This window comes from Polyergus mexicanus, unplaced genomic scaffold (genome assembly GCF_030449975.1).
Source record: "Polyergus mexicanus isolate NDT 795.1 unplaced genomic scaffold, iyPolMexi1.0 SCAF_15, whole genome shotgun sequence".
Lineage (NCBI taxonomy): Eukaryota > Metazoa > Arthropoda > Insecta > Hymenoptera > Formicidae > Polyergus > Polyergus mexicanus.
In genome coordinates this window covers 2,371,788-2,397,115 of record NW_027223335.1, presented here as the reverse complement: position 1 = coordinate 2,397,115, position 25,328 = coordinate 2,371,788, and the positions used below count along the sequence as shown (strand labels likewise).

At 29.1% G+C, this 25,328-nt stretch overlaps 8 protein-coding genes across 18 annotated transcripts; 5 read left to right on the top strand and 3 right to left on the bottom strand.

Moving 5' to 3' along the window:
- Nucleotides 1-939: 939 nt before the first annotated feature.
- LOC138939746 (histone H2A-like) lies at nucleotides 940-2,407 on the bottom strand. The gene has a single exon (XM_070307860.1). It carries the CDS (start codon nucleotides 2,344-2,346, stop codon nucleotides 1,972-1,974), a length of 375 nt encoding a protein of 124 aa, XP_070163961.1. The 5' UTR covers nucleotides 2,347-2,407; the 3' UTR covers nucleotides 940-1,971.
- A 385-nt stretch (nucleotides 2,408-2,792) lies between these two features.
- On the top strand, nucleotides 2,793-4,858 carry LOC138939861 (probable oligoribonuclease). Of its 3 annotated transcripts, XM_070308111.1 has the most exons (6): nucleotides 2,793-2,809; nucleotides 2,986-3,143; nucleotides 3,671-3,720; nucleotides 3,812-3,973; nucleotides 4,113-4,333; nucleotides 4,515-4,857. In XM_070308111.1, exons 2-6 carry the CDS (start codon nucleotides 3,131-3,133, stop codon nucleotides 4,639-4,641), a joined length of 573 nt encoding a protein of 190 aa, XP_070164212.1. In that variant the 5' UTR covers nucleotides 2,793-2,809; nucleotides 2,986-3,130; the 3' UTR covers nucleotides 4,642-4,857. The 3 variants fall into 3 exon arrangements, with proteins under 3 accessions (XP_070164212.1, XP_070164211.1, XP_070164213.1); XM_070308110.1 differs by lacking the exon at nucleotides 2,793-2,809 and having other exon boundaries at nucleotides 2,839-3,143; XM_070308112.1 differs by lacking the exons at nucleotides 2,793-2,809; nucleotides 3,671-3,720 and having other exon boundaries at nucleotides 2,839-3,143; nucleotides 4,515-4,858.
- A 381-nt stretch (nucleotides 4,859-5,239) lies between these two features.
- LOC138939773 (kinesin-like protein Klp61F) lies at nucleotides 5,240-10,425 on the top strand. Its single transcript, XM_070307931.1, has 16 exons — nucleotides 5,240-5,424; nucleotides 5,711-5,858; nucleotides 5,967-6,116; nucleotides 6,436-6,596; nucleotides 6,665-6,814; nucleotides 6,911-7,147; nucleotides 7,297-7,672; nucleotides 7,755-8,026; nucleotides 8,161-8,300; nucleotides 8,382-8,500; nucleotides 8,582-8,935; nucleotides 9,080-9,307; nucleotides 9,447-9,626; nucleotides 9,704-9,926; nucleotides 9,992-10,113; nucleotides 10,236-10,425. Exons 1-16 carry the CDS (start codon nucleotides 5,360-5,362, stop codon nucleotides 10,290-10,292), a joined length of 2,982 nt encoding a protein of 993 aa, XP_070164032.1. The 5' UTR covers nucleotides 5,240-5,359; the 3' UTR covers nucleotides 10,293-10,425.
- Nucleotides 10,426-10,967: 542 nt separating this feature from the next.
- On the bottom strand, nucleotides 10,968-13,712 carry Cdc23 (cell division cycle protein 23). 2 transcript variants are annotated; one of them, XM_070308254.1, is made up of 8 exons: nucleotides 13,500-13,712; nucleotides 13,277-13,409; nucleotides 12,544-13,199; nucleotides 12,192-12,371; nucleotides 11,938-12,102; nucleotides 11,611-11,857; nucleotides 11,271-11,538; nucleotides 10,968-11,212 (listed from the first exon to the last, which is right to left on the bottom strand). In XM_070308254.1, the coding sequence occupies exons 2-8, from the start codon at nucleotides 13,375-13,377 to the stop codon at nucleotides 11,102-11,104; spliced, it is 1,728 nt and encodes a 575-aa protein (XP_070164355.1). In that variant the 5' UTR covers nucleotides 13,378-13,409; nucleotides 13,500-13,712; the 3' UTR covers nucleotides 10,968-11,101. The 2 variants fall into 2 exon arrangements, with proteins under 2 accessions (XP_070164355.1, XP_070164356.1); XM_070308255.1 differs by having other exon boundaries at nucleotides 13,516-13,712.
- Sergef (secretion regulating guanine nucleotide exchange factor) lies at nucleotides 13,669-16,552 on the top strand. 2 transcript variants are annotated; one of them, XM_070308257.1, is made up of 6 exons: nucleotides 13,669-13,943; nucleotides 14,633-14,663; nucleotides 14,778-15,203; nucleotides 15,556-15,813; nucleotides 15,894-16,052; nucleotides 16,344-16,552. In XM_070308257.1, the coding sequence occupies exons 1-6, from the start codon at nucleotides 13,866-13,868 to the stop codon at nucleotides 16,511-16,513; spliced, it is 1,122 nt and encodes a 373-aa protein (XP_070164358.1). In that variant the 5' UTR covers nucleotides 13,669-13,865; the 3' UTR covers nucleotides 16,514-16,552. The 2 variants fall into 2 exon arrangements, with proteins under 2 accessions (XP_070164358.1, XP_070164357.1); XM_070308256.1 differs by having other exon boundaries at nucleotides 13,670-13,943; nucleotides 14,633-15,203.
- Nucleotides 16,553-16,832: 280 nt separating this feature from the next.
- On the top strand, nucleotides 16,833-21,549 carry Fam92 (CBY1 interacting BAR domain containing protein Fam92). Of its 6 annotated transcripts, XM_070307959.1 has the most exons (10): nucleotides 16,833-17,224; nucleotides 17,320-17,421; nucleotides 17,536-17,664; nucleotides 18,061-18,241; nucleotides 18,437-18,661; nucleotides 18,834-18,866; nucleotides 19,039-19,200; nucleotides 19,277-19,381; nucleotides 19,449-19,585; nucleotides 19,719-19,965. In XM_070307959.1, the coding sequence occupies exons 1-10, from the start codon at nucleotides 17,193-17,195 to the stop codon at nucleotides 19,768-19,770; spliced, it is 1,158 nt and encodes a 385-aa protein (XP_070164060.1). In that variant the 5' UTR covers nucleotides 16,833-17,192; the 3' UTR covers nucleotides 19,771-19,965. The 6 variants fall into 6 exon arrangements, with proteins under 6 accessions (XP_070164060.1, XP_070164061.1, XP_070164062.1 ...); XM_070307960.1 differs by lacking the exon at nucleotides 18,834-18,866 and having other exon boundaries at nucleotides 19,719-19,966; XM_070307961.1 differs by having other exon boundaries at nucleotides 16,834-17,224; nucleotides 19,449-19,787.
- Nucleotides 19,589-20,962, bottom strand: LOC138939790 (heat shock factor-binding protein 1). Of its 2 annotated transcripts, XM_070307966.1 has the most exons (3): nucleotides 20,612-20,944; nucleotides 20,455-20,521; nucleotides 19,589-20,173 (listed from the first exon to the last, which is right to left on the bottom strand). In XM_070307966.1, the coding sequence occupies exons 1-3, from the start codon at nucleotides 20,708-20,710 to the stop codon at nucleotides 20,085-20,087; spliced, it is 255 nt and encodes an 84-aa protein (XP_070164067.1). In that variant the 5' UTR covers nucleotides 20,711-20,944; the 3' UTR covers nucleotides 19,589-20,084. The 2 variants fall into 2 exon arrangements, with proteins under 2 accessions (XP_070164067.1, XP_070164066.1); XM_070307965.1 differs by having other exon boundaries at nucleotides 20,455-20,962.
- A 351-nt stretch (nucleotides 21,550-21,900) lies between the features above and the next one.
- Nucleotides 21,901-24,995, top strand: LOC138939787 (lysosomal phospholipase A and acyltransferase). The gene is made up of 7 exons (XM_070307958.1): nucleotides 21,901-22,254; nucleotides 22,444-22,586; nucleotides 22,673-22,907; nucleotides 23,029-23,256; nucleotides 23,443-23,614; nucleotides 23,696-23,818; nucleotides 23,931-24,995. Exons 1-7 carry the CDS (start codon nucleotides 22,149-22,151, stop codon nucleotides 24,148-24,150), a joined length of 1,227 nt encoding a protein of 408 aa, XP_070164059.1. The 5' UTR covers nucleotides 21,901-22,148; the 3' UTR covers nucleotides 24,151-24,995.
- The last annotated feature ends 333 nt before the right edge of the window (nucleotides 24,996-25,328 follow it).

Here is a 25,328-nt window from a genome sequence, read left to right as displayed (position 1 = left end):
TTGCAATAAATGTAAAACAGATATATATATATATATATATATATAGACAGAACAGTTGAAATAACGCTCGAATAGACTACATATATCCATTAGAAATATTATATTAACTTTTTAATAATCATTATTATCAGTATCTGTAATCTATGTAGCAATAAATCGTTATGCATTTAAATTTCGGAACTTTAAGAAACAGGAAAGAAGCAAGAGAGACGATAGCCGAAAGAAATAATAAGACGCTAACAAAATTTTCAAAATTTGATTTCCGCCACGTTTACATATTCTTAGTATGGATAAATTTTTTTGTTGATAAAGAAAATTTTCCAAAATTAGCAAAATTCGAAAAGTTATGAATAATTTTCAATTCATGAATATATATATATTATTGTTATACATTGATTTTGTACTCCTCTAAGAAACGTTATTTCGTAAGAAAATAGCGGCGGACGATCGTTGGAGATCGAAAAGCAAAGTTGTTCCACGGCACGGTAGACTTACATTAAAACGAAGCCGAGTGTGCATGCGTGCGTGCTCTTACGTGCGTGCTCGCGTGCGTACAATTCAACTGTATACGACCACCGCCGATTCCCGCGTGCGTGCATGCGTGCGTGCGTGCGTGCGTGCGTCTCGCTCGCGTGCGTGCATGCTTGCGTGCGTTATTAACAGAGTTCCATAATCGTTATATTCTATCAGGTTCTACGTTCTACCCTGTTTCACGTCCGAGCCGTAAAGCATAAAAATACAAGGCGAAAACTTAGCAGTATTTCTACGCGTTTGTTTTGTTTAATCGAAGAAATAATTAATTGTAATTTGTATCTTTACAATTTTTTTTTTTTTTCCCAAACAGATGCAACAGGAAGAGAGAGGGTGTTGTCTAAATTTTACATTGATTAGTAGAACTCATAAAAAATAAAACGAAGCTATAATTTACATTTTTGCTCTGCTTGTTAGCTTCAAGAGTTATTACAGATTCTCGATTCTTACAATTATCATACATTCTATTATGAAATATATGATGATAAATATAAAATGTGTATGTGTTTGCGTGAACGAATATATTATTTTATTTTATATACACTCTCTCTTCTCTTGTAGATAAATTATAATTTCAAATAAATTTGAATCGCTGAGTTCGCTCTAATGTGAGAGTTTTATTATCGCGTGTTTGTAACTTATAATTGAGAATTATTATTGCTAAAGAATATATTTTTATTTTGTATTGTATATATTCTATATATATGTATGTGTGTGTAATCTATCTCTATCCATTTCTTTGTAGAAATGATTGTTGCAAGGCAGAAAATTGATGCTCCGAAAGATTGCCTTACTTGGCGATTTTTATCAGAATAATGTTGCATGAGAAAAGATGGTCCGACAAAGTCACGCGATATCCTCCAATTTTATCACATTTAGAATTGTCGCTATTTCCTGCTACAATTTCCGCAATGTATTTTATCACAATGCATTATGGGAGAAACAATATATTATTTATTTTATATGTACGAATAATGATTGATCCTAAATTTATATGTGCCTTTATCTCCAGTCGATTTTACGGGTGATCCTGCTTGCCATGGCAAATTATACAATCAACGGAAAACCACACTCCACGCAATGTACAATTCTAAAATAATGCGATTTTCATAAATATAAAATGTTTTTAATTCATTGAATATAGATAATGAAGAATAAATTTGTATTCTTTTTAATTGAAATAAATTTATACTCAAACATATTCAATTTAAATTTTCTAATATAATTTTTCTATAACCTAAATTAAAGTGCCATTATGAAAAGCAATTATAAATAAATTTTTAATATCAAATTTAATAACAAATTTTTAATATGATAAATAAAATATGTTAATCGTTTATGATGTGTGAAGAGAAAGAAATGCAAACTAGATGTGTTCTTTGTATATGAAAAAATTGTTGGCCCTAAAAAGGGCCGTTTATAATTATTGCCGATCCGCAGTTAAGCTTTCTTTTCAGTTTTCTTCGGCAGCAGGACCGCCTGAATGTTTGGCAGTACACCACCCTGGGCGATAGTAACGCCAGAGAGCAATTTATTCAATTCCTCGTCATTACGAATGGCTAGCTGTAAATGCCTGGGGATGATCCTGGTCTTCTTGTTATCACGTGCAGCATTACCTGCCAACTCCAATACTTCAGCGGCGAGATATTCCATCATCGCAGCAAGATAGACCGGAGCACCAGCGCCAACGCGTTCAGCGTAATTTCCTTTACGCAGAAGTCGGTGAATACGTCCGACAGGGAACTGCAGCCCAGCACGAGTGGATCGCGACTTCGACTTTCCCTTAGCCTTTCCGCCCTTTCCACGGCCAGACATAACGAGTAAATTTGCGATTAACAAGCAAGAGCTGCTTTACCGATGCGAGACCAACGATGCCTCGATACGTTCTGTTGCTCAAACCTGCTCCGTCGACTATTTATACCATACTGCGTTATCTCGGGCGTCCAATAGCGTGCCAGATTGCTACGATTGGACGCAGAACGTTATGCGATTGGTGCGTCGTTACTGTCGCTTTACTATATATAAGAGCTGCGTTGAACGTTAAGCGGCTTTTGATATTCTGCTGCTGTGATCGGCGTATGACCCTAAAAAAGATGAGTTTTGCCGTTCAAAGCGATCGGCAAACTGTAAAAAAGAACTCTTATAGATTAAGAAAAATAGAAAAAAAAAACCACATTATATACACAAAAAAACTTTTTTTTAATTCGTTAAATTGTTCTTTCTTATTATTTTTACAGACTTTTTAATAAGTTTAAGACAAAAATTGACAGACTCTTACGTAAGGAAAATTTTTATATCTTCGAAGTTAATCACTCGTATGATATTACAAATGTAGGACGGATTTATTAGAATATGTATACATGTGCAATTAACATTACGATTAAAAATATACATATATAATCAGATATAATAAATTGTACGTACATACTGTACCTATATGAATTTCGATTAAAGAGAGAGAGAAGTGAGAAGCGCATGTCGAGAATTCGTAAAAGCTATCGCTATAGTATTTTAGCAGCTGTCTCATCGTTATTGCTGCTGTTTTATTTGGACGAAAACAATAATCATTTTAAATCGTTAAATATTTTTTTAGGACATTATGTCTCTCTCCGGTAAGTTTTATATTTTAATTTCTGCATATATATAAAATAATACATATTTCTAAGAGAAAGCACGTATGTCACTAACATTATTTATATTTACTATTAGAGGTTATATCTCTCTTTCTGAAGTTTTTTTTTATATTATTGTATATATTGTATATAATATATATATATAAGAAGTATCTATAACATATAAAAAGATATTAAATATTTCTTATCTGTTATTTTATTAATTTATTATATCATTTTCCATTATTGTACTAATTTAACTTATTATATAAATTAGAGTGCACACGTCCGTATGCATTTAATAGAAATATTTAATTAAACGGATGTGACATAATGTGTCATATTAATATATAATTTAGAATTAATACGAAATGTATGTGATTTACATAAAACTAAATGTGTACTAAAATAAATATTAATTTAAAAAAAAATTTTTTTTTATGTATTCTCAAATAAACAATATACTTTTCTCTATATCTAAATCTTGCTCTGAATTGTCCGATCTATATGATTTTGCGATGTTATAGACAGGATAATATCCGACAATGCTGATCATATTGTTTGGATTGATATGGAGGTAGCAAAATATTACAAATTTTATTTAATTTTAGTAAAGCAACCAAAAATTAATGCAGAAATATTAGATTGATCAAATTATATTATTACAGATGACTGGACTAGATATAGAAAAAGATCATATATTAGAAATTGCCTGTGTTGTAACAGATAAAACATTGAAAATTATTAGCGAAGAATTAAATATTATAATACATCAATCAAATATAATTTTAGATAATATGAATACATGGTGTAAAAGACAGCATAAAAAAGTAAGCCTTGATTTTACTTGAATGATATGTTTTTTTAAACTTGACATTTACAAATTGATAAATTTTTAATATTTTTATATATAATTAATTTGATTAATAACTAGTTATTATATATAATTGGTGTATATGCGAATTTTAGACTGGACTGACAGAAAACTCTCGCTCAAGTACAATCTCGTTGGAAAATGCTGAGAAGATGGTGCTTAACTTTTTACAAAAATATATTCCTAGAGGTGTATGTCCACTGGCTGGAAATTCAGTCTACATGGATCGTTTCTTTCTATACAAATATATGCCGCTAGTTAACAATTTTTTGCACTATAGGATTATTGATGTTAGTGCTATCAAGGAAGTTGTCAGGTATAACAAATCTTTTATATTTATACAAATAGTATATTGACATATATTGATACAAACAGTAATATTAATATTCTTTTCTTGTACAATATAAATAAAATTAAGAGTAATCTGCTATAGAATAGATATTTAAAGTGATAATATAAAACATGATTTATGACAAGTAAATTTTTGTAATTTTTAGAAGATGGAATCCAAGTGTATATGATTCTGTTCCAAAAAAAGAATTAAAACATAGGGCTTTAGATGATATAAAAGAAAGCATTAAGGAGTTAGCTTATTATCAAAAATATATATTTGGGTTACAGTAATAGTATAAATTTTTATATTTAGAAGAAACTCTGTGTAATGTTATTAAATTTTTATCAATATATTTAATATATCCTTTTTAAAGCAGAAAATATCGAATACTGAAAACCATCAAGTACATCAATACTATTAAATTTGTAAATACTTATAAATTGTGACAAATGAATGTGTAAATATATTTTAATCAAGAATTATTTCTCATCGAGCATAATAAAAGCATAATGAAATATATATGTAAATCTTATCTTTGTATTATGTGTATAGATTATGTATTTATGATTTTGATATAATAATCATGCTGTCTTTTAACAATTATTATATGTGTATATTTGTGTACAAAATTGTATTTTCTATTTTTCTGTTTAGTTTACATGAAATATATTATTGGCAAAAATATGTATATCGAATTGTATTCTAAGAAATAGTCCCAATATGGCGTAGCCAATCAAATTTCCTATCTAGCTTTTCTCATTTGCCATTTATATGTTGTTTTTTTTTGTGTAACAATTGGTAGTAATGATTGTTGCTCTTGCACGTCACCTAGCGGTAATCGCATAAAATACCTCAATTCAAATTTTCCAACGGATGCTGTGCCTAACTTCTGGCGTGTAACGTTTACAAATAGTAAGTGAATGCGGAATAAAACGTATCGTGAAAGAAGTGAATTCGTATCAGCTGTGTTGTAACGAGAAATATTCGGAGCACAAAAAGTTATTCAAGATGAATGATACACGTAACGCGAAGAAGGATAAAAATCAACATATACAGGTTTTCGTGCGTGTTAGGTAAGCATGAAAATTATATTTTAAAAGCTAGTGTCTTACTGTTTCAAAAGACTGAATCCTATGTAGATATTGAAAAGTGTATTACATTCTTTTTATAAAATTCCGATAAAGTCTCTATCTTTTCTTGTTGAATCTAAATTTTTCATTATTTATAAATATGAATTTAATAATCATATATACATATACACATAATAGGAATTGTTTTTTTTTTTATTTTTACACTGATACTAACACATTTTTATACTATTGAGCAAATATCTTTATGGAATGGTGTCATTTTTAATAGGCCAATAAATAATACTGAGAAAATTGGAAAATCATGCTCAGTAGTGGAATTACCATCTAACAAAGAAGTAATAGTGCATGAAAGATCACAAGGCACTCACTCGAAAAAGTTTACATTTGATAAAGTATTTGGACCTTCCTCAAAACAAGTAAAGAAATATTTTTTATTTCGTAAACAATTAAAATTTTTATATTAAAGATTTTAAGAGCAGCTCTTATACTTTTGGAAAAAATATAATATTGTTTGAAATTTATAGGTAGATGTATATAATGCAGTTGTTAACCCATTGCTTGAGGAGGTATTGGCAGGATATAATTGTACAGTTTTTGCCTATGGTCAAACTGGAACTGGAAAAACATTTACTATGGAAGGTGTTAGCAATGATCCAACATTGCATTGGCAAAGTGTCAGTTATATTTTATATAAAATAATTTATATTATCGTAGTAAATGTAACATGTATGAAATTTCAATATATATAATGACTTAATCACTTAATGTAATATTTTCAATATAATTTAATATAAGAAGAATGATCAAGGTTTCCTGATTATTGAATTATATGATCAAATTTGAAATGCAAGAGATTATAGAAAAATAACATTATATTTTTATAAAAACAAAAACTTTTTATTAGATTTAGCAATTTTTGTCACAATATAAATGTAATAATATCATATCAAACATATATATGCTTATATAAAATAAATTTATATATACATATAGGATACAACAGCTGGAATTATACCTCGTGCATTGAGTCATTTGTTTGATGAATTACGTATGTTGGAAGTACAAGAATATACAGTACGAGTTAGTTTCCTGGAATTATATAATGAAGAATTATTCGACTTACTCTCGCCTAACGATGATGCATCTAAAATAAGGTAATATCAAAATGGATTTTTATAATAATAAAATGTGAAATTATCATCATATTTGTAATCTTGTATAGGCTTTATGAAGATGTTACAAGAAAAGGTTCAGTAATCATTCATGGATTAGAAGAAGTAACTGTACATAATAAAAATGAAGTTTACAAAATTCTAGAAAAAGGATCTGAGAAAAGACAAACAGCTGCAACTTTCATGAATGCTCATTCGAGGTTGTTATTTTTATTTATATATGTTAGTCATTTATTTTTTTTAAATGTATTTTGTACTATATACTTGTAATAACATTTTTAATACCATATTTTCAGCCGTTCTCATACAGTATTTTCGATTACTATTCATATAAAAGAAAATAATGTAGATGGGGAAGAACTTCTTAAGACTGGAAAATTAAACTTAGTAGATTTAGCTGGGAGTGAGAATATTGGAAGATCTGGTGCAGTTGATAGGAGAGCAAGAGAAGCAGGAAATATTAATCAATCATTATTGACTCTTGGTCGAGTTATAACAGCACTTGTTGAAAGAGCACCTCACATACCATATAGGTAATCGACGAAACTATATTGTATTAATAATATAATTTTATATGGATATACATATATACATATAAATAGAAAACCTAATATTTTTTTCTTCAAGTTTTGTAATTTAAAATTAACCGAAATTTATTATTTTTGTATCTTATATTAATTAGGGAATCAAAATTAACGAGACTTCTGCAAGAATCGTTAGGTGGACGTACGAAGACATCAATTATTGCTACAGTATCTCCAGCAAACATAAATTTAGAGGAAACATTGTCAACATTAGATTATGCTCACCGTGCCAAAAATATCACAAATCGTCCTGAAATCAATCAGAAATTGTCTAAAAAAGCATTACTTAAAGAGTATACAGAGGAAATTGAGAGACTTAGGAGAGATTTATTAGCAGCACGTGAACGAAATGGTGTATATTTGGCACAGGAAAATTATAATGAAATGCAATCATTGATTGAGAATCAGAGTAAAGAAATCGAAGAAAAAATAACTCACATTAAAGTGCTTAAAGAAACTATGGAAACTAAGGAGGTATAGATATATAACAACTAATAATACTTTATTATAGTAATTTATATTGTTATCTTACATTTTATTTTTATTTATTGTTTAGCAAATATTTGATGATCTACAAGCAAAACATAATGAGCAAACTAATCATCTACATGAAACTAAGGAACAATTAGAAACTACCACTCATGCTTTGAAATCTACTGCTGCACTTTTAGTAATGACAGAACGTGAGAAAGAAGAACAAAGTCATTTAGTAGAAAAACATGTATCTACAGAAAAAGAACTTTTGTCACAGGCACAGATACTTTTAAACGTTGCTGATACAGTTACAACTGATGTAAATAAGCTTCAGGATAAAATTTCTCATAAAAGGTAATTACATCTCATTTTATTATTATTTTAATATAGGATAAGGGATAACACTGTAATGACTTTATAATATTGATGCTACTATTATAATCATTTTAAATTATATTTAATGTACTTCTCTATATACATACATATAGGCAATTGGAACAGGAAAACGAACATCTTAGTCATCAATTTCGATGTAACATTACAAAACAGTTTCAAGACATGGAAAATAATGTTACAGTTTATTCGCAAAATTTTCTACAGTTTTGTACTTCCATGAAAAATAAAATAGGTAAGTAAAAATTATTAATATGTGTATTTATGTGCATATATAAATGGATATCATAGAATATACATTAGGATATTTTTATAGATTCACAAGTAAAGTTGTTCAAAAAGGATATAGATTTGTTAATCCATCATATGTCAAATGATATTGTTAATAAAGAACAGTCAACAGTGGATGAATTTAGAAAAAATATAAATAATTCAGTGAGTTATTTGCACATATGTAAAAAAAAAAATCAATAACATAATCAAAGAATATATATAGCACAAATTTTTCTATTTTAGTACACACATTATCAACAATGGTTGGATACAGAAAGAATATGTTCATCTGACATGATTCAACGTGAACAGGAATTTTTAAATGACACATCCCTAAAACTTACATCAAAAATAAGTGACTTGATACAAATTAATAGCTTGCAAATTGCAAATAATTTACATCATTTAAATGATGATGTATCTCAGAAATTTGATAAGTTACTGGCATATACAAATGAATCAATAAGACAACTTTGTAATCACAAGATACAGGAATGTGACAATTTACGTAAAAATCTAGATGATATAAAACAAAATGTACAAATTATTCATGAAAGTGATGGTAAAATTATGGAGGAACAAGAAAAGTTTAAGAAGGTATGATCATAATTGTTAATAATTTTAATATTATCTTATGATAATATTTTGCTAATATTTCTTTTTTCAACAGTTTTAATAATTTTATTTACAAATTTATATAAGCCATAAAATATATACATATATATATTTTTTTTTTTGCAGTCATTTGAAAATTTATGGCAACAATTTAACAACTTGAATAAAAACGTGACCGAGAATTATTCTAATACATGCACCACTTTAGCTCGTGTTAATGAAATTTGTGACAGTACGGATGCCATTATTCTCAATGACTATTACAAAACTGTTGGAGAAAATGAGTCTCTGGAACAGAAAATTCAGAACAATATTGATATACTTAAAAGCGATATTGATCATAATATGATAAAGGTATTATTTATATACTTTATATACTATATATTATTTATATATTTTTATTACAATATCTTATTTACAATTCTTTTTTAAATTATCAACACCTGTGTAAGAAGTAAAAATAATATGTATGTTGATTTTTTCATTCTGTTAGAATCGGGCAATAGCAGAGCAGATTGCAGTAGAAGGCCATAATTTAACTGACGAATTTCAAACTAACATAAACAATCATTGCAATATATTAATGCAGGATAAATTACGTGTGGAAAATGACAAAAAACAAATCGAACAAAAATTCATGGAAGATAATTCTTCTTCTATTGGATTTATTGAAGTAACTTTTTATTATTTATATGTTATTAAAATTATTATTTTATGGAACACATACACATATTTAATCATATTTTACAGAATATTCATCATATACTAATGGAAGGTTATGATAATCATGTAAAACTTGTAGAAGAAAAAGAAAGGAAAAACCTACAAATGTTTATAGAACTAGATGATGAAATTAAAAGGCAAAGTGAAATTTCGTCTGATTGGAATGACAAGACAACAACGGAATTGAATTCAATACAAGAAAGAATTGGGAAATTTCTTCTTGAAGATTTACGGCGCGATACACCAACAGGTAAGTTTACGACTTTTATATAGTGCTAAATTTAATAGCTAGATTTATTTAATATCTTTCTATAGGTTTAACACCTGCAAAAAAAGAATATCATTATCCACGACGCTTGGTCGTAACTTCGCCACACGAACGAATCATTCAAAGGTTCAGAAAAATAAGAAATTACCATGAAAGCTCTGATGATGAAGTAAATATAAATATCGATTTATTTGGAAATATTAACATATTTCTACAAAATGTCTTACAAATTATTTACATAAATAAATATAGTGAAATGTATAAATATTAAAATGTATTATATTTTTGTAGGAAGCAACGTTGGTAAATAATAATTCACCGAAGAAGCGATCGCAAATCCAAACATAGATTAAACGCTTCAATTGGAAATTGATTACATTTTATACTTATGATAGAAATTAATTATACATTAGATTTACTGTGAGGTAATAATATTTTGATACAGTGACATGATGTAATAAACAATATTAAAGAATTTACAGAAAACTGTTTAAGAGAACTAAGATACATTTTGCTTGACACTATTTTTGCTTTGAAGCACAAGATTCTTCTTCCTGATTGATACATCAAACGTGTGGCAGCGAAAATAATGTCAAACGGAATGCATCCCTAAATCTACATCCCAGATCTAGATTTGTTTTACAAATTTGTATTATATCATATAGAAAAAATACCACACAATATAATTTAATATATAAACGAAATATATAATAAATTAATGAAAAAATTCACTGCATAATCAACTCTTATGATGAGTGTCAACTTTTACGCTAATCTCACATTCTAATTCCATTGAAAATTATGTGAAATGACCATATATTGTATTTTTCATCTATATTTGTTAATATATCATGGAGGTAAATAGAGAAAGAAAAAGGATATTATAGAGCATAGTACAGCTTTCATTTTTTTGATTATCGAAATTGTAATCAAACTAAAATTTTGCAAACTGATCTGATTGATGCACTTATTATCTAATAATTTGTAATCTTACATTATTATCACATCTCATTATCTGGAAACACTAACATTACATATTCAGGAAAAACAATTTACTATACAGAAATGTATAATACAAAATTATTTTATATTTTGTATTTATATACATAATTACAAATGATAAAATTATAGACCATAAACAGGAAATATTGTTTAGTTTATGGTGTAGGAGTAAATGAAAGATTCATAGGTGACAATTGACTCCCAGGTGTTGCATCTGGTTGCGTTCTTTGTTCAATCACAGGATCCGTTTCATTCATATCATCCACCTAGAATAGTTAAATGGAATGAATTTGCCGATTACTATTAAAAAATATTTTTACTTACCACCATAGAAGTTTCTCCTATTCTCTCTGCTCTTTTTTCAGCAATCGTTCTTAATAGCACTTTAGCTTCTTCCTTTGTTTCATCAAATTGAAGACATTTTTGTGCAAAATGATTTGCATGATCTAATTGTTCTCTCTTCAAGTGATACTGTGTAAGATATTTATATGCATGACTCAATTCCGTTCTATCAACGCTTCGGAATTCGTCCATCACAAAGTCTGTATAAGCTGCTGCTGCATGATCATGTTCTCCTAATTTCTCATACAACCTATAACAAAAATATTTAGTAAAATATGTATATATATTATGTCCTGCAATATTATATACATTGAATACATACGTTGCTAACTTTAAGAGAGCCATTCCTTCTATGTCGCCCACGTTGCATGCCTTGTAATAACATTTGAGGGCATCTTGAATTTTATCCTGTTTCTCATATGCTTCGCCCAAGGCTAGAACCATTCTACTGTCATGGGGTCTTAAGAGCTGAGCTTGTTTATAATAATAGAGTCCGTAAAATGGCATTTTTAAGATCTCATATGTTTGACCTAAGCCATACCATGCTCTATAATCTCGTCTATTTACCTCTGTGATAAGTTAACAAATTTATATATGAAAAATATATTATATATTATTGATGCAAACAGAAAATATTCAAAGATTTTACCAATTGCCTGTCTATAACTGTGGATTGCACCATTAGTATTTTTCATTTCCATAAATTCATGTCCTAATAATGTCCAAGCTGACAAATATTGCGGATTCATTTTCAATGCTCTATGGAAATACATCACTGCCTTTTGATGATCTGCTCTTAAGCTGTAATAATTTCCTAAAAAGGTAATTTAATTTTTATCTTGAAGTACGCTCTTTAAATATAACATTGTTGTGCTTTCTTATAAAGATTCAATTAATACTTACCTACTATACAACAAGTTTCCAATCTATATTTATCTATCTCAGTAGCTCTGTGTGCCAAATATGCTAACTCAACTTTCATTTCCTTCACATAAAGTAAATTGGAATACGTATCCATGTTATCAAGGCAATAAGGATCTTCTTCTATTATCCTTTTAAAAGTTTCTATTGCATTATCAACATCTGGAATAAAAAATATTTTTATAATACTTTATTATGGAAAAAATATTTGAATTATAAAGGCATATAAGAGATATTTAATCAAATAATCCATTCTGAAATTAAGAAAATTAGTTTGAAATTTTTCAGTTGCAAATTTAATCGTCCATTCTAGATAACAAATTTGTTAATTCACCTCTTCTATAATGTACTGCAATTGCAGTTTGAGCTAGGACATAACCATTTTTCTGAAAGCCCATTGATTGCAATTGGCAATATAATGCTAAACCTTCATCTATCAGCTGCAGTTCTAAATACATATGTGCCATAAAGAAGTATTTCATCCAATGTTTGGGTAAGCATAAACTCTCCAATTTCTCCCTGTCTGTGATTAATGCAGCCAATTCTAACCATGTACCCCAATGCATAGGTTCTTTATGTATAGACTCCACTAAAACATCTGTCGCTTCTTTAGCGAGTTGCAATTTCTTCAAAGTCACACCGAAAAGATATAAACCATAACCATCCAACTTTGAAGCCAAATGATCTTTTCTTAAATCGGCGCAAAGCAATTTCAAGTTATCATTTTTCATCGGGTCTGGTGGCACATCTGTCATATCGTCCACTTTCTTTTTCTCTCCTGACAGGTAACGTGAATACAAATGTAGGAATCTAACTTTTGGACTTGTACAGTTCTTTGTGAAATAAGCTGCTCTATCATATTCTTTCAAGTCAAAATATGTCTTGGCTAAAGTATAAGTATCCTCCTCTTGAAACGTCTCCGATATATCCGCAGTCAAATCGTGCACATCTGATTTTACATTTTTCAAGGAATAATTTAATTCCGCTAACCTATAATACAAACACCATATATATATAAACACGTATATGAATGCGTAGAACAGTGATATATTTATTTCAGAAGAAACCATTTGGTGGTATGCAGCAAACCGCGTTGCGAACATTCGCTTATCGCGTGCAGAAGATCCGATTTAACTTCTTTAAGATTAAACTTCACAGATTCTTGCATTTTGCCTTCACTTTACTTTCCTATGTCATTCGCTAGAACAATAAGCATTTTACATAGTGCTGTATACCTTCAGGAATAAAAGACAGAAATTTTTTGTTTAATTAATCTATATTTTTCGATACATTTTACTCATCGTACCGGCATCGTTCTTTGTTTACAATACATATATCATGTCATGTATCATGTACTGATGCAATAATGCCAGAAAAAAAAATTCGGCGCTAATACTAAAAGCTAAAGGTTGCTGCATACAAAGCCATTTACATTTTCATAAGGATGACATGAGCATATATAGCGATAAAATACTTAATATTTATTAAATATTATATGAGATTATTTGTCAAAATTTTAGATATTGTAGCCAAAATGCTCATATTATCCTTGTTGAACGGTTGAACTTAGATAATTTCATGTGTACCAACTTTTTCAAGTAATATAAGTGCACGTGTATTAATATGTAAACGCGGAAAAATCCTATAACCTCTTCTATGAATCACAAGAATGAAAATTTATCAAGAAGAGAAAATAATCATTCGATGATGTCTACGTATCATCTGATTTCATGGGTAAGACAATCATATATAAAATATTCAGATTTGCCATTTTTTAAAATTATTGTTTCCGTGTACATACAATAGTTAAATTGAACCAAGTACAATATGTGAACAAATATTAACAGTAAAGGGTAGACTTGATAAAAATTAGATATATCCACATATCTTCTAAGTCTTATATATATTTTTTCACATTATCTAAATATGCATTTTTGTTCATATTTCGTTCTACGAAATGCAAGTTCCTGATTTTAGTCGTAGCATTCAATCTTAACCCAGAGATTTTATTTATACCGATTCTTAAAAATGGACAAAGATTTTGAAATTTATATTTTAATTATGTTTTTGCTTTTAATTTTAACTTTGAGTTATTGTATGAAAATGTGAACAATCTAAAAGTTTGATTCGAGAGAATTTGAAATTTTACATATCTTTTTCAAAATATCATGTGTGTGAAACATGTATTAGTATCATATAATCTAAAATAAACTTTATCTTTTCCAAAGACAAAGTCAAAAAATGAAAAATCAAGCTACAATTGATGTCGTATATTTTCCATTTCTATTCTTTACCAATTCAAACTTTGAGATGATATAGTGAAATAGTAAAAAATTTAGGATAGAGTATATATTTTTTTCAAAATATATATCTTTAGCAAATTAATTAAAAATTTGATAAAATATAATGTACATATTTTACAGGGTGCAAATTCCCATGGTCAATTAGGACAAGGTATATTATCCGAACAATGTATTTTACCTCAAAATGTTGATTTATCCAGATGTTCCCTGAGACTAGAAAGCATAAGGAAGATTGTTGGTGGTGCTGGGCACACGCTGATTTTAGATACGGATGGTCGGATATATTCTTGTGGATTGAACGACAAGGGACAAACTGGAAACGGCAATATCGAACAGAGAAACGTTTTAACGTTTCAGAAAATATGCGCTCTCCAACATGAAATAATTGTTGATGTATGTTGCGGATGGGATTCTTCTGCGGCGTTAACGAAAGACGGTGAATTATATGTATGGGGCTCCAATCGTTATGGACAATTGGGTTTGGATCATTCAATTTTTCCCACAATATCGCAGCCCCGTAAAATTTCGATTGGCGAAAGAATCAGATCTGTTTCGATGGGTTTGCGACATACCGCTATCGTGGCAGAAAGTCGCAAACTCTATATTTGCGGAGCAAATAATAGAGGACAGTTAGGACTAATTAATCCAAAAACCATGAAGCCTTATATTCTTCTAGATACATTCACTAAAGGTATGGCAATTTTTTCACATTGGGTGTATTTTGCTTTATAAAATTGATTGAATTAAAGAATTCTAAAGAATTGATAGTATAAAATATTGCACTTGTATCTACTTTTACTTTAAATCCCTGTATTTAATATATATGTAATTATATATTTTTATTGTTTTGTTATTATTTACATTTATGTTTATTTTTTATATTTGTATTTAGTTATAACTCTTATTTATTGATTATGCTTATTATGTTTGTCTATATCATTTACTATTTTGAGTTACATATAACTCAAATAGTTGATAAATATTCTATAGTGCAATAGGAAAACGAAAATGTTTATACTTAATTAAAACACAGGTGAACACAGTTCTAGAATTGATAATGCGGGGAAATGTAGAAAATGTTGCCTGTGGTCAGTATCATACTGTTGTCATAACAAAAAATCAAAAGGACATGTATAATATATATGTTTTTGGTGACAACAAACATGGACAATTGGGATTTTGTCCTAAAACATTTTCTGAGACGCGATTATGGCAACCTATATGTATTCCGCTTCCTGGCATACAACTCGATACGCCAATTCAGATTCATGCAGGATGGAGCCACATAAATATCTTAAGCAGTAACTAACTTAAGTAACTAACTTTGCTTCTTATTATATAATCAAATTATTTATATGAAATGAAAATTGTATGATTTTAGATGGTGTTGTTTTTTCATGGGGAAGAAATGATTATGGTCAATTGGGCTATCCATTATCGAATTCAGAAAATAGAATGCAAGAGAGGTTTCAACATATTGAACACATCCCCAGAATCGTTCAACTTTCAGTTGGATCTGAGCATAATGTTGCTTTAACTGGTATTGTTAAATTGTATGATAAATATATGCAAATGCATTTGAAATTAATTAAGCTAAAATATGGATGGTAATATAGAATATATAAATAAATATTAAATAATTATAATTTTTTAATTTAAATTGGATATTCTCGATTTCCAATTATCTTATACTTTTTTCTAATTTTTTTTCATCAAAAAAGAGATGGATATAAATCTTGCGTTAAGCTTCAAAAGTATCTTAAAATATCAAATTTGATTATATATTGAAAAGAATATTTTTAGTATTATTTGTAATAATTTAATTTTACAGATGATGGCGCGATACTATGCTGGGGCTGGAATGAACATGGAAACTGTGGTAATGGAAACACTGAAAATGTTTTAAAGCCAGAATTTCTTTCAGATTTATCCAATTCTGTTGGTGTTCTTATTGGTGTTGGCACAGGCCATTCATTTGCTGTGATAAAGGATATTAGCTAGTCACAATATTAATATATCGCAAAAAAAAATTATTTTTTAATATTTAGTTACAATTGTGTATATAAATAAAATATTTTTGTAAATATATTGCCTACAAATTTGTTATCCAATTGCAATGCAATATAAAGCAAAAACATAGTAGAAGTCAACTATAATAATGTAAAATTGTTTGTGATTACACATTCTCTGGGCTTTATAAAAAAATATAACAATTTTATTTTCTTCATATGTATGAAGATAAATAAATCGCGTGAAATTAATAGCAATACATTTTAAATCTTTAGTTATATAATATTTTATCATACTAACTCGGCATTTCGTGCCTCCAAATCTTTGCGAGGGAAACATAAAATGTATCGCAATTGGAATGGAAAATGTGGAGTTATAATAAAGAATTTAGATCAGACCTTGAATCATCCTGAACAGAAAATTTAAACGAATTTGTCAAAGATCTATAATCGACCCCCCTGCGTTATTAGCCCGAAGGTAGTATAGAAAATGCGCGGCACGCAACTTCACCTGCGGCAATTCACCACTTGTCAGTAGGCAACTGTCATCGGTCGCGAGTAGGAAGGGAAACGGCCGAAATTGTGCTTTCCGCTTTACAAAAACTTTATCGTGGCAAAGAAACTCATCGCACAGAAAAGTTTATCAGATATATTTTTTTATAGAAAAAAGAATGCTTCGAGCACGGTCCCAAAGCAGCGTGTAGTAAGTTGAGCGAATATATCTGACGTTTATTTCGTTTGACAGATCGTATTATATATATAAGAGTGAAATATAAATAAATATCTTTTGTTTATTAGTGAACAGGAAGCGAAGTTTGTGCAAGATCGCATAACGGGTGTGGAAAAACACTTTGCCGAGCTGTGCACGATATTTGCGGCGTTCACCAGAAAAGCGGCCAGGTGCTCCTCCGTAAAACTATATTGATTATTTTTCGTCGGCGATACGCATAAACCTTTTATCCCCTATCACTTCGCGTCCCGTTTTGTCCGTTACTCATTAATCTTTTTTTTCAGGTTGCGCGATAAAAGCGACGAGCTAGCTAAAATAATTCAAATCTACGCTGATTCGGAGATTATAAATCGATCCCTGTGCGCCGGGCTCGCTAATTTTTCGGCAACATTATCAGTTATCGGCGATTATAGGTAAAACTCTGCTTTTCCATTTCGGATAATCATATTTTCTTCGCGATGTATAAAAAAGGAGAAAAAAACATGTTAATTTATTTGTTATTGCAAATTGTTACGTTTAATATGACCATGAATAAGTGAAGAAATAAAAAAGTCATATTGATATATTTTTGCTTGCATAATTAAAAATATTTATATCTTATTTATCTTCCTATATTAAATAATCATGATTTTTATTTCTCGACAAACGAAAGAAAATAGAGATAAAAAGAAACGTGCTCTATTTCTTTCTTCTTTTTTTTTATTTATTTATTTTCTTTCTCTTGTGTCTATACTATTTTAATTATATATAATACTTTTAGCTTTTCAATATTATTTTAATATTTGCATAAAATTATTAATTTACTTTAGAGATGCAGAGGTACAAAGATTAGATGCCAAGATAATCGCACCTCTCTCGCAATACGCAACAATTTGCAAACATGCTCGTGATGACGTTAAAAGCACCTTCGCAGCACGTGATAAGGAGCTCACAAGACGAAGACATTTGGACAAAGTCCGAGAAAGAAATCCCAGGAATCAACAAATGATAGTATCCTTGTAATTAAAAATTTATTTCAATAGCATTAATTAAATAATGAAATGAAAAATCAAACTATAATTAAAATTAATATTTATTGATAAAATTATTTCAAAGTTGTATATAACTAAAATATGTTTAAACTAAAATTATTGTGTTTTTCAAACATCTTTTATTATAAAATCTTTAACTGAAAAAGAATATCAGTCGCAAGCCAAATCGGAGCTGATGAAAGCATCCGTCGAAGTATCCCGAGTAGTAAAAGGATTGGAAGAACAAATCGATTCGTTCGAACGAAGAAAATTGCACGATTTAAAATCCATACTTTTAGACTTTGTCACCATCGAGATGAGCTTTCATACAAAGGCCCTCGAACTATTGACTAAAGCTTATCAAGATATCGCAGCTATAGATGAGATGAAAGATCTTGAGGTAAGATTTAATTTGAATTTTTTCAGAGTGTGTTCCTGTGTAAAATTAAAAAAGAAAGAGAATTGTGAAATTTACTTTATAACACATGGGGTAAATTTATAAAATACTATAACTGCATTATATTGATATCTGTACAAGTGTAGTCAATACTTGTGTATCCTTTGACGTGCAGGACTTTCAAATCGCGAGAGGAGAAATGAATGGGGTAAACTTACTTGAAATTGATATCTGTATTATTACGATTCAATACCTTACTTTACATTTCACAATAATAGCTTTATTATTACCAAATATTCAATATTATATAAAATTTATGGAATATTACGATTATTATCAATCATTGTTTAAATGAAGCATGCAATTATATCGTTATCCAGGAATTTAGAGAGACAATGCGCGTCCCCGATTCCGTTGCAAGATTAGACACAGTGAATAGAACTTCATTTCGACAAGCTTATTCATTAACGAATTTAGCCAGCCGATTTGCATCCTCTCCCATGACATCGCAGAAATCAAGTAATCGAGAAGCTGAATCTGTCGTAAGGGCAAAATTCGAATATACGTTTCTCTTTATAATACTGTTCTATTATTAGATTTTAATATAAAAAATTGCAGGATTCTGTACAAACTGGATTCACAAATTCTTCTGAATCGGTTCAAGTTGAGGAGTATGCGGACAGTACAGAGGAAACAGAATCAGAATCAATTCGAGAGAAGCCTGTGAGAATTAGGCATAAATCAATGTAATTTCAATTATATTTTTAACTTTGTCCTTCTATCTTTTTAGAGGACAGTATCAAGACACTCGGGATGTAAAGTAAAGAAACGCTTCATTCTCAAACCTGTTCCACCAATTCCTACATGTCAGAAGTCCTTAATATCATCTATAATATACCGTATACCTTCTAAAATGAATAAGACAAAGTAAATCTTGTATTACATATTATTTATCTTTCAAAAATATTTGATTACTTATACTTTACATCATAATTTAAATGTCTATAGATACAAAAATTTTGACTAAGCTAAAACTTGTATTAAATAATTACTTTTATAGAAGAAAAAAATATTATATATACAATCGCTTTTATAAGGTAAGGACAGAATGAAGAATTAACGTAAGTTACATGTTCCATTAAAATTACATAAAACCTAATAATATTACATATACTTATGTTCTTGATATCTTAGTTAATTGTACGATAAAATTTGTTTGATATAATATCAAAATATATTTATAAAAAAGTGTAAGTTTATTTTTGTATTGTAACAAAAGGATGGATATCTCACAGTGTTTGTATACATTCTTTTTCCACAATTATATATATATATATATATATATATATAAGTATACATATGGCTATCTCAGATGCTTTGGATGAATGATTACTTATAGATTAATGCACTTGAAAGAAGAATGAACTTATTTATCACCACCTTCGACTCCTGCTTGTGTCATTAGGTCTGCAATATTCTTTTCCAGGTCGTCTATTCTGTTGCCCATCTCATCTAGTGTTTCTTATTAAGGATTTCTTTATAGCGATGATATAAATTCAAATATATATATGTATATAATATTATTAAATTAATATTATTAGATTAATTAAATGAGAGTATAACATGCATATAAGGGATATAAAAAAAAAACTGATAAACATTAATACAGAATTAGTTACACTAAATTCTATAGAATATACATGAGATATCTACAAATTGTCCCAAATGTTACTTCAATGTGAATCTAACATTTTTATGCGTAATTTTCTTTTAGGTTAAGTGCAGAAAAAGGATATTTCTTCCTATGATCTGGTCGGACATCGTTTGAAATTTGTCCTGCATATTCTGCAGCAGCGTTTGCACCTGCAAAGGAGTCAACGTAGCGTCAACGACCTGTCGCGACGCGTCTCCGGATGCTTTGTTATCATCATCATTCCGTGTATGCGGACTCACGTATTGCGTCAACTCCTGCATGTTCTTCGGATCGGCGCTATTATTCATCCCGTAATTGTCGACATCCTCGCTCTTGTGATCCTGCTTGATGTCGGCCATCCTCGATGTCTTGCCGGAACGAAGGTTGAACGGCTTGTCCGAGACGTCTACGTCGCGGGCGTAATGGATTCCACGATTCCCATGAACGGGCGCATGCGACGCGACGTCTCCATCTTTCACGATGACGGTGACTTCGTGACGGATAGTGCTAAGCACCGATGATTGATCCAACAATCTTTATAAACCTTAAACACATGTTTTCGTACGGAAATAGAGAAAGGCGAGATATCGATATGAAATGCAGGAATTTAATTTTCAGATATTTGTTTATTTGTTTTCTCTCAGATATTTTATTTAGTCATCATTATTATGTATTTATTTATTAATTTACTTAGAAAAATCACGTAATATATGGAAACAGGAAATCAGAATTATAAATTCAACACCAATGCATGTGGAACGACACGCGATAAAAACGAAATGTTTTTATTTATATATATAAGAGTATAAAAAAGATGGACATATATATTATTATCAAAAATGATACAGAAAGTCATACGGATTGAAAATACAAAACAAAACATATACATATTACAAGCTTTTACTAGCGTAATTCGAAACATTCGAGACGTCAGAGATATCACGTGATATCACGTGTATCATACGGATTGATAAATGAATATCATATATTATTGTTTTTGCGCACAGGCTTTTATTTTTATCTTCGATAACATTTTAACCAATTGAAATTTATGAAACCGAAAGCGAAATAAAAACGTAATAAAAATAATCTATAAATCTATCTGTTTCATCTGCATTTTTTTGCACTTTTTCCATTTTATTTCGCAGAAAATAAACTTGTTATATATTTAGGCTTCAAAAAAAGAAAACTTAAAAAAAATAAGAGTGCAATGCAAAAGAAAATCTATTAGGGCATATGATGAAATTTTCGAACGGTCTCCTACAAAAACATCAATTTCATATAAATATTTCTTAATCCATTGGATTAGTAACATTTAAAAATATGCAAATACAGAATAATGATGTCAGGATGATGTAATCATAATTTTTCAAGTAGATTTATACCAATAAAACGGTGTTTTTTTTCCTAAAGCCTTTCATTTCTTACTCCAATTGGCTATTGTCAATACATGTTTTTGAAATATGTAAATATAGGATGATGTCAGGATGATGTAATCATAATTTTTCGAGTAGAGGTTTATACCAATAAAACGGTGTTTTCTTCTAACGCCTTTCATTTCTTTCTCCGATTGGCTATCATGGTCTATCGTCAATATTCCTCGTCTCGCATTCCTAACGCATGTGCGATATCAGCTGATTTTATAAACAATAGCGTAAAGCGCTGTCAGATGAGTGCCATTTCGTTCTGAGGAAATATACTCGGATATTATTCCTCGGGAAGTTTATTTGAGAAGTGTTAAATACAATCTTTAGAATCTGTGTGTTTTCGATTCTGATACCGTGGTTGTGACGAACAATGCACCTGGCGGTTATTCTAAACACGATAATCGTTTTTTCGCTTTCTGTGCAATCGGTGAAACTCTGGCATGTTAAAACGAAACAAATGTCACCCGTTATTTTAAGTAAGTAATTTAGATTCATATTTTAAAAAGCGCTATTCGATAAAAAGCACTTTCTATTACATTGGTTATCTGCTATATACTAGAATTCGGCCTTTTCTATACTATTTTCATCATAGAATGTAGAATTGCAGAGATAACGAATCATCGAAATGTTATGAAGAGTGTATTTATTTGCGAAACATGATACAGTTCCAGGTGATGGCGGTAGTCAGATCGAAGCAAAGATTAACAAGACATCAGTGGTGCATTATATCTGTGAGAAAGTATCCAACGATTATTTTAGTCTATGGCTGAATATGGAACTACTTGTACCTGTTGTGATTGATTGCTTTGTACGATTGTTAATTCATCATACATGTTTCCATTTTTATGTTTTTTTTTACCCAGAAATGCATCTCTTAAATTTATTTTATTGCAGATTGATAACTTAAAGCTTAATTATGACAATGTGACAAGGACTACAAGCAATCAGCCTGGAGTGGATATAAGGATACCAGGCTGGGGCAATCCACTTGTAGTTGAGTATATAGACCCCAGTAAAGCCTCACCAGGCTCATATTTCAGTGATATTGGGAATATGTTGGTGAACAATATGGGATATGTCAGGAATGTATCATTGCGCGGTGCGCCGTATGATTTCAGAAAAGGACCTAGTATGTATAATACAACGAGATTAATTAATATTTCAAAAATAGGCGTTATACATTCTGGTATTTTGTGACATGTATTTTATTCAGTTAACAAATTTACCGAGATACAGGCCTTAAATTTCAGATGAAAATGAAGAATTTTTTGCCAAATTGAAAAACTTGGTTGAGGAAACATACGCATTAAATAATAATACACCAGTAACATTATTGGCTCACAGCATGGGTGGACCTATGACTCTTATAATGTTACAACGGCAGAGTCAGAAATGGAAAGCTAAATATATAAATTCCTTCATCACTCTTAGCGCTGTATGGGCAGGATCTGTCAAAGCTGTCAAAGTATTTGCCATCGGTAAGCATTTCAGTTTTATGTTATAGTTGTTTTTATAATTATCAATAATTAATTATTAATATTAATAAATACATTATAGTTTTAATAGATATATCTTAATTAATGTTTAATACATACAAAAATATTTATCATGAATATTATTTTATTATGAGAAGTATATTTTTTATACATTTTTTTAATTTATAGGAGACGACTTAGGTGCATATTTTCTTCGTGAAAGTGTATTAAGAAATGAACAGATAACAAGTCCAAGCTTAGGATGGTTACTACCTTCAAAATTATTTTGGAAAGAAACAGAAATTTTGATACAATCGGATTTAAAGAATTACACATTGAATAATTTACAACAATATTTCATGTATGTTATTTATTTAGATAATCATTATATCTTTATATGTTTCTCATTTGTATATTTTGAGAGATATATTTTTTCTTATAGAGACATAGACATTCCTAACGCTTGGGAATTCAAAAAAGACAATGAGAAATATCAATTAGATTTTACAGCACCAGGTGTCGAAGTGCATTGCTTATATGGCAGCAAAGTACAAACTGTGGAAAAGTATATCATTTTTACTATATAGAAAATTTAGATAATTAAAATAATTACTAGAGATATTAGAGATTTATAAGAGGTAAGAGCCTGTTTAAAATTTATATACATTTTTCTACAGGTTATATTATAAACCAGGCACAGCTATAGATGGCTATCCTCAATTAATATTTGGAGATGGAGATGGAACTGTAAATATAAGGAGTTTGGAAGCATGTGCACATTGGCAGAAATCACAGAAACAAAAAATTTATTATCAAGATTTTCCTAAAGTAGATCATACTAACATCTTAAGAAATCCTGATATTTTAGCATACATTGCGACAGTTTTAAAAGTGTAACATGGTTATAATACTGATTTTTATTAGGCACAAAAGGATGCAACAAATTAGGTAACATTAATATTTTAATATTTTTTATTTGGTTTTGATCTAAATTAACATCCAAATATAATAAAAAAGTGATTCCAAATGTGAAAATATTGAGAAATTGATTAAAATTGTAAGAAATTTATTCAAATAATGTTTTTACTAAACCAACAAAATAATGTTCTGTAAAATTAAAGTTGAATGATTCATTTATTATGAGAAATAACTCATTATAATTGAAAATATATTTTTATTAACTACATTGTTCATTAAAATATATCATTAACATATACCAATTCAATTAGAAATATTATAAAGTAGTGCAATTACAAAAAAACATTTTGTAAATATCAATACTTCCACTCGTAAACTTTCTCAGCTCATATCCTATAAATATAATACTACACATTTCCTCTTTATACATATATATTTTTATACTCGATACATATGTACACGTTTTATCCATTTTTACATTGTACTAATTGTATGATCTCACACGAAACAAAGACGTAATTAATATGACTAGTGATGTATAATAATTATATTCACGTCAAGTCTCGCCATATTATATACAATAGTGTATGTGTATATTTAATAGCTGATACATAGCACAGTTAGAATAACAATGAAATCCTAGTTCCACAGTTTACAAGTCACAAACCCATTTTATCATAAACATATGTCAATGTTGTATTTACATCTTTATTTATAGTATGCAATAAACGCTTATGATGGTTTAGAATAGTATTTGAAAATCAAGAAATGTATATAATGTAAAGTATTATTGTAGGAAATATATTAACAGATACATAAACTTTCTAAGATTTTTAATATAATTTCAAAATTTTCTCTTGGTATCTTATCCATATGTGCAATTTATATATTTCTCTTTCTCTCTCTCTCTTTGGTATAAATATCTTATTTTTGAACATGTAATAAACATGTATCAGAGTACGTTAAAAATGTATCTATGCAAACTACATTTATGTACAAAATGATAAAAAGTAAATATTCTGCAGTTTTCTAGGCATTGATATCATTTCATTATTTCTGATACCATCTTAATATTTATTAAATTCATTGTGATGAATGTATAACAAACTCTAATTTCACACACATTTGTATGAAATGTTACTGTAATAATAATGTAA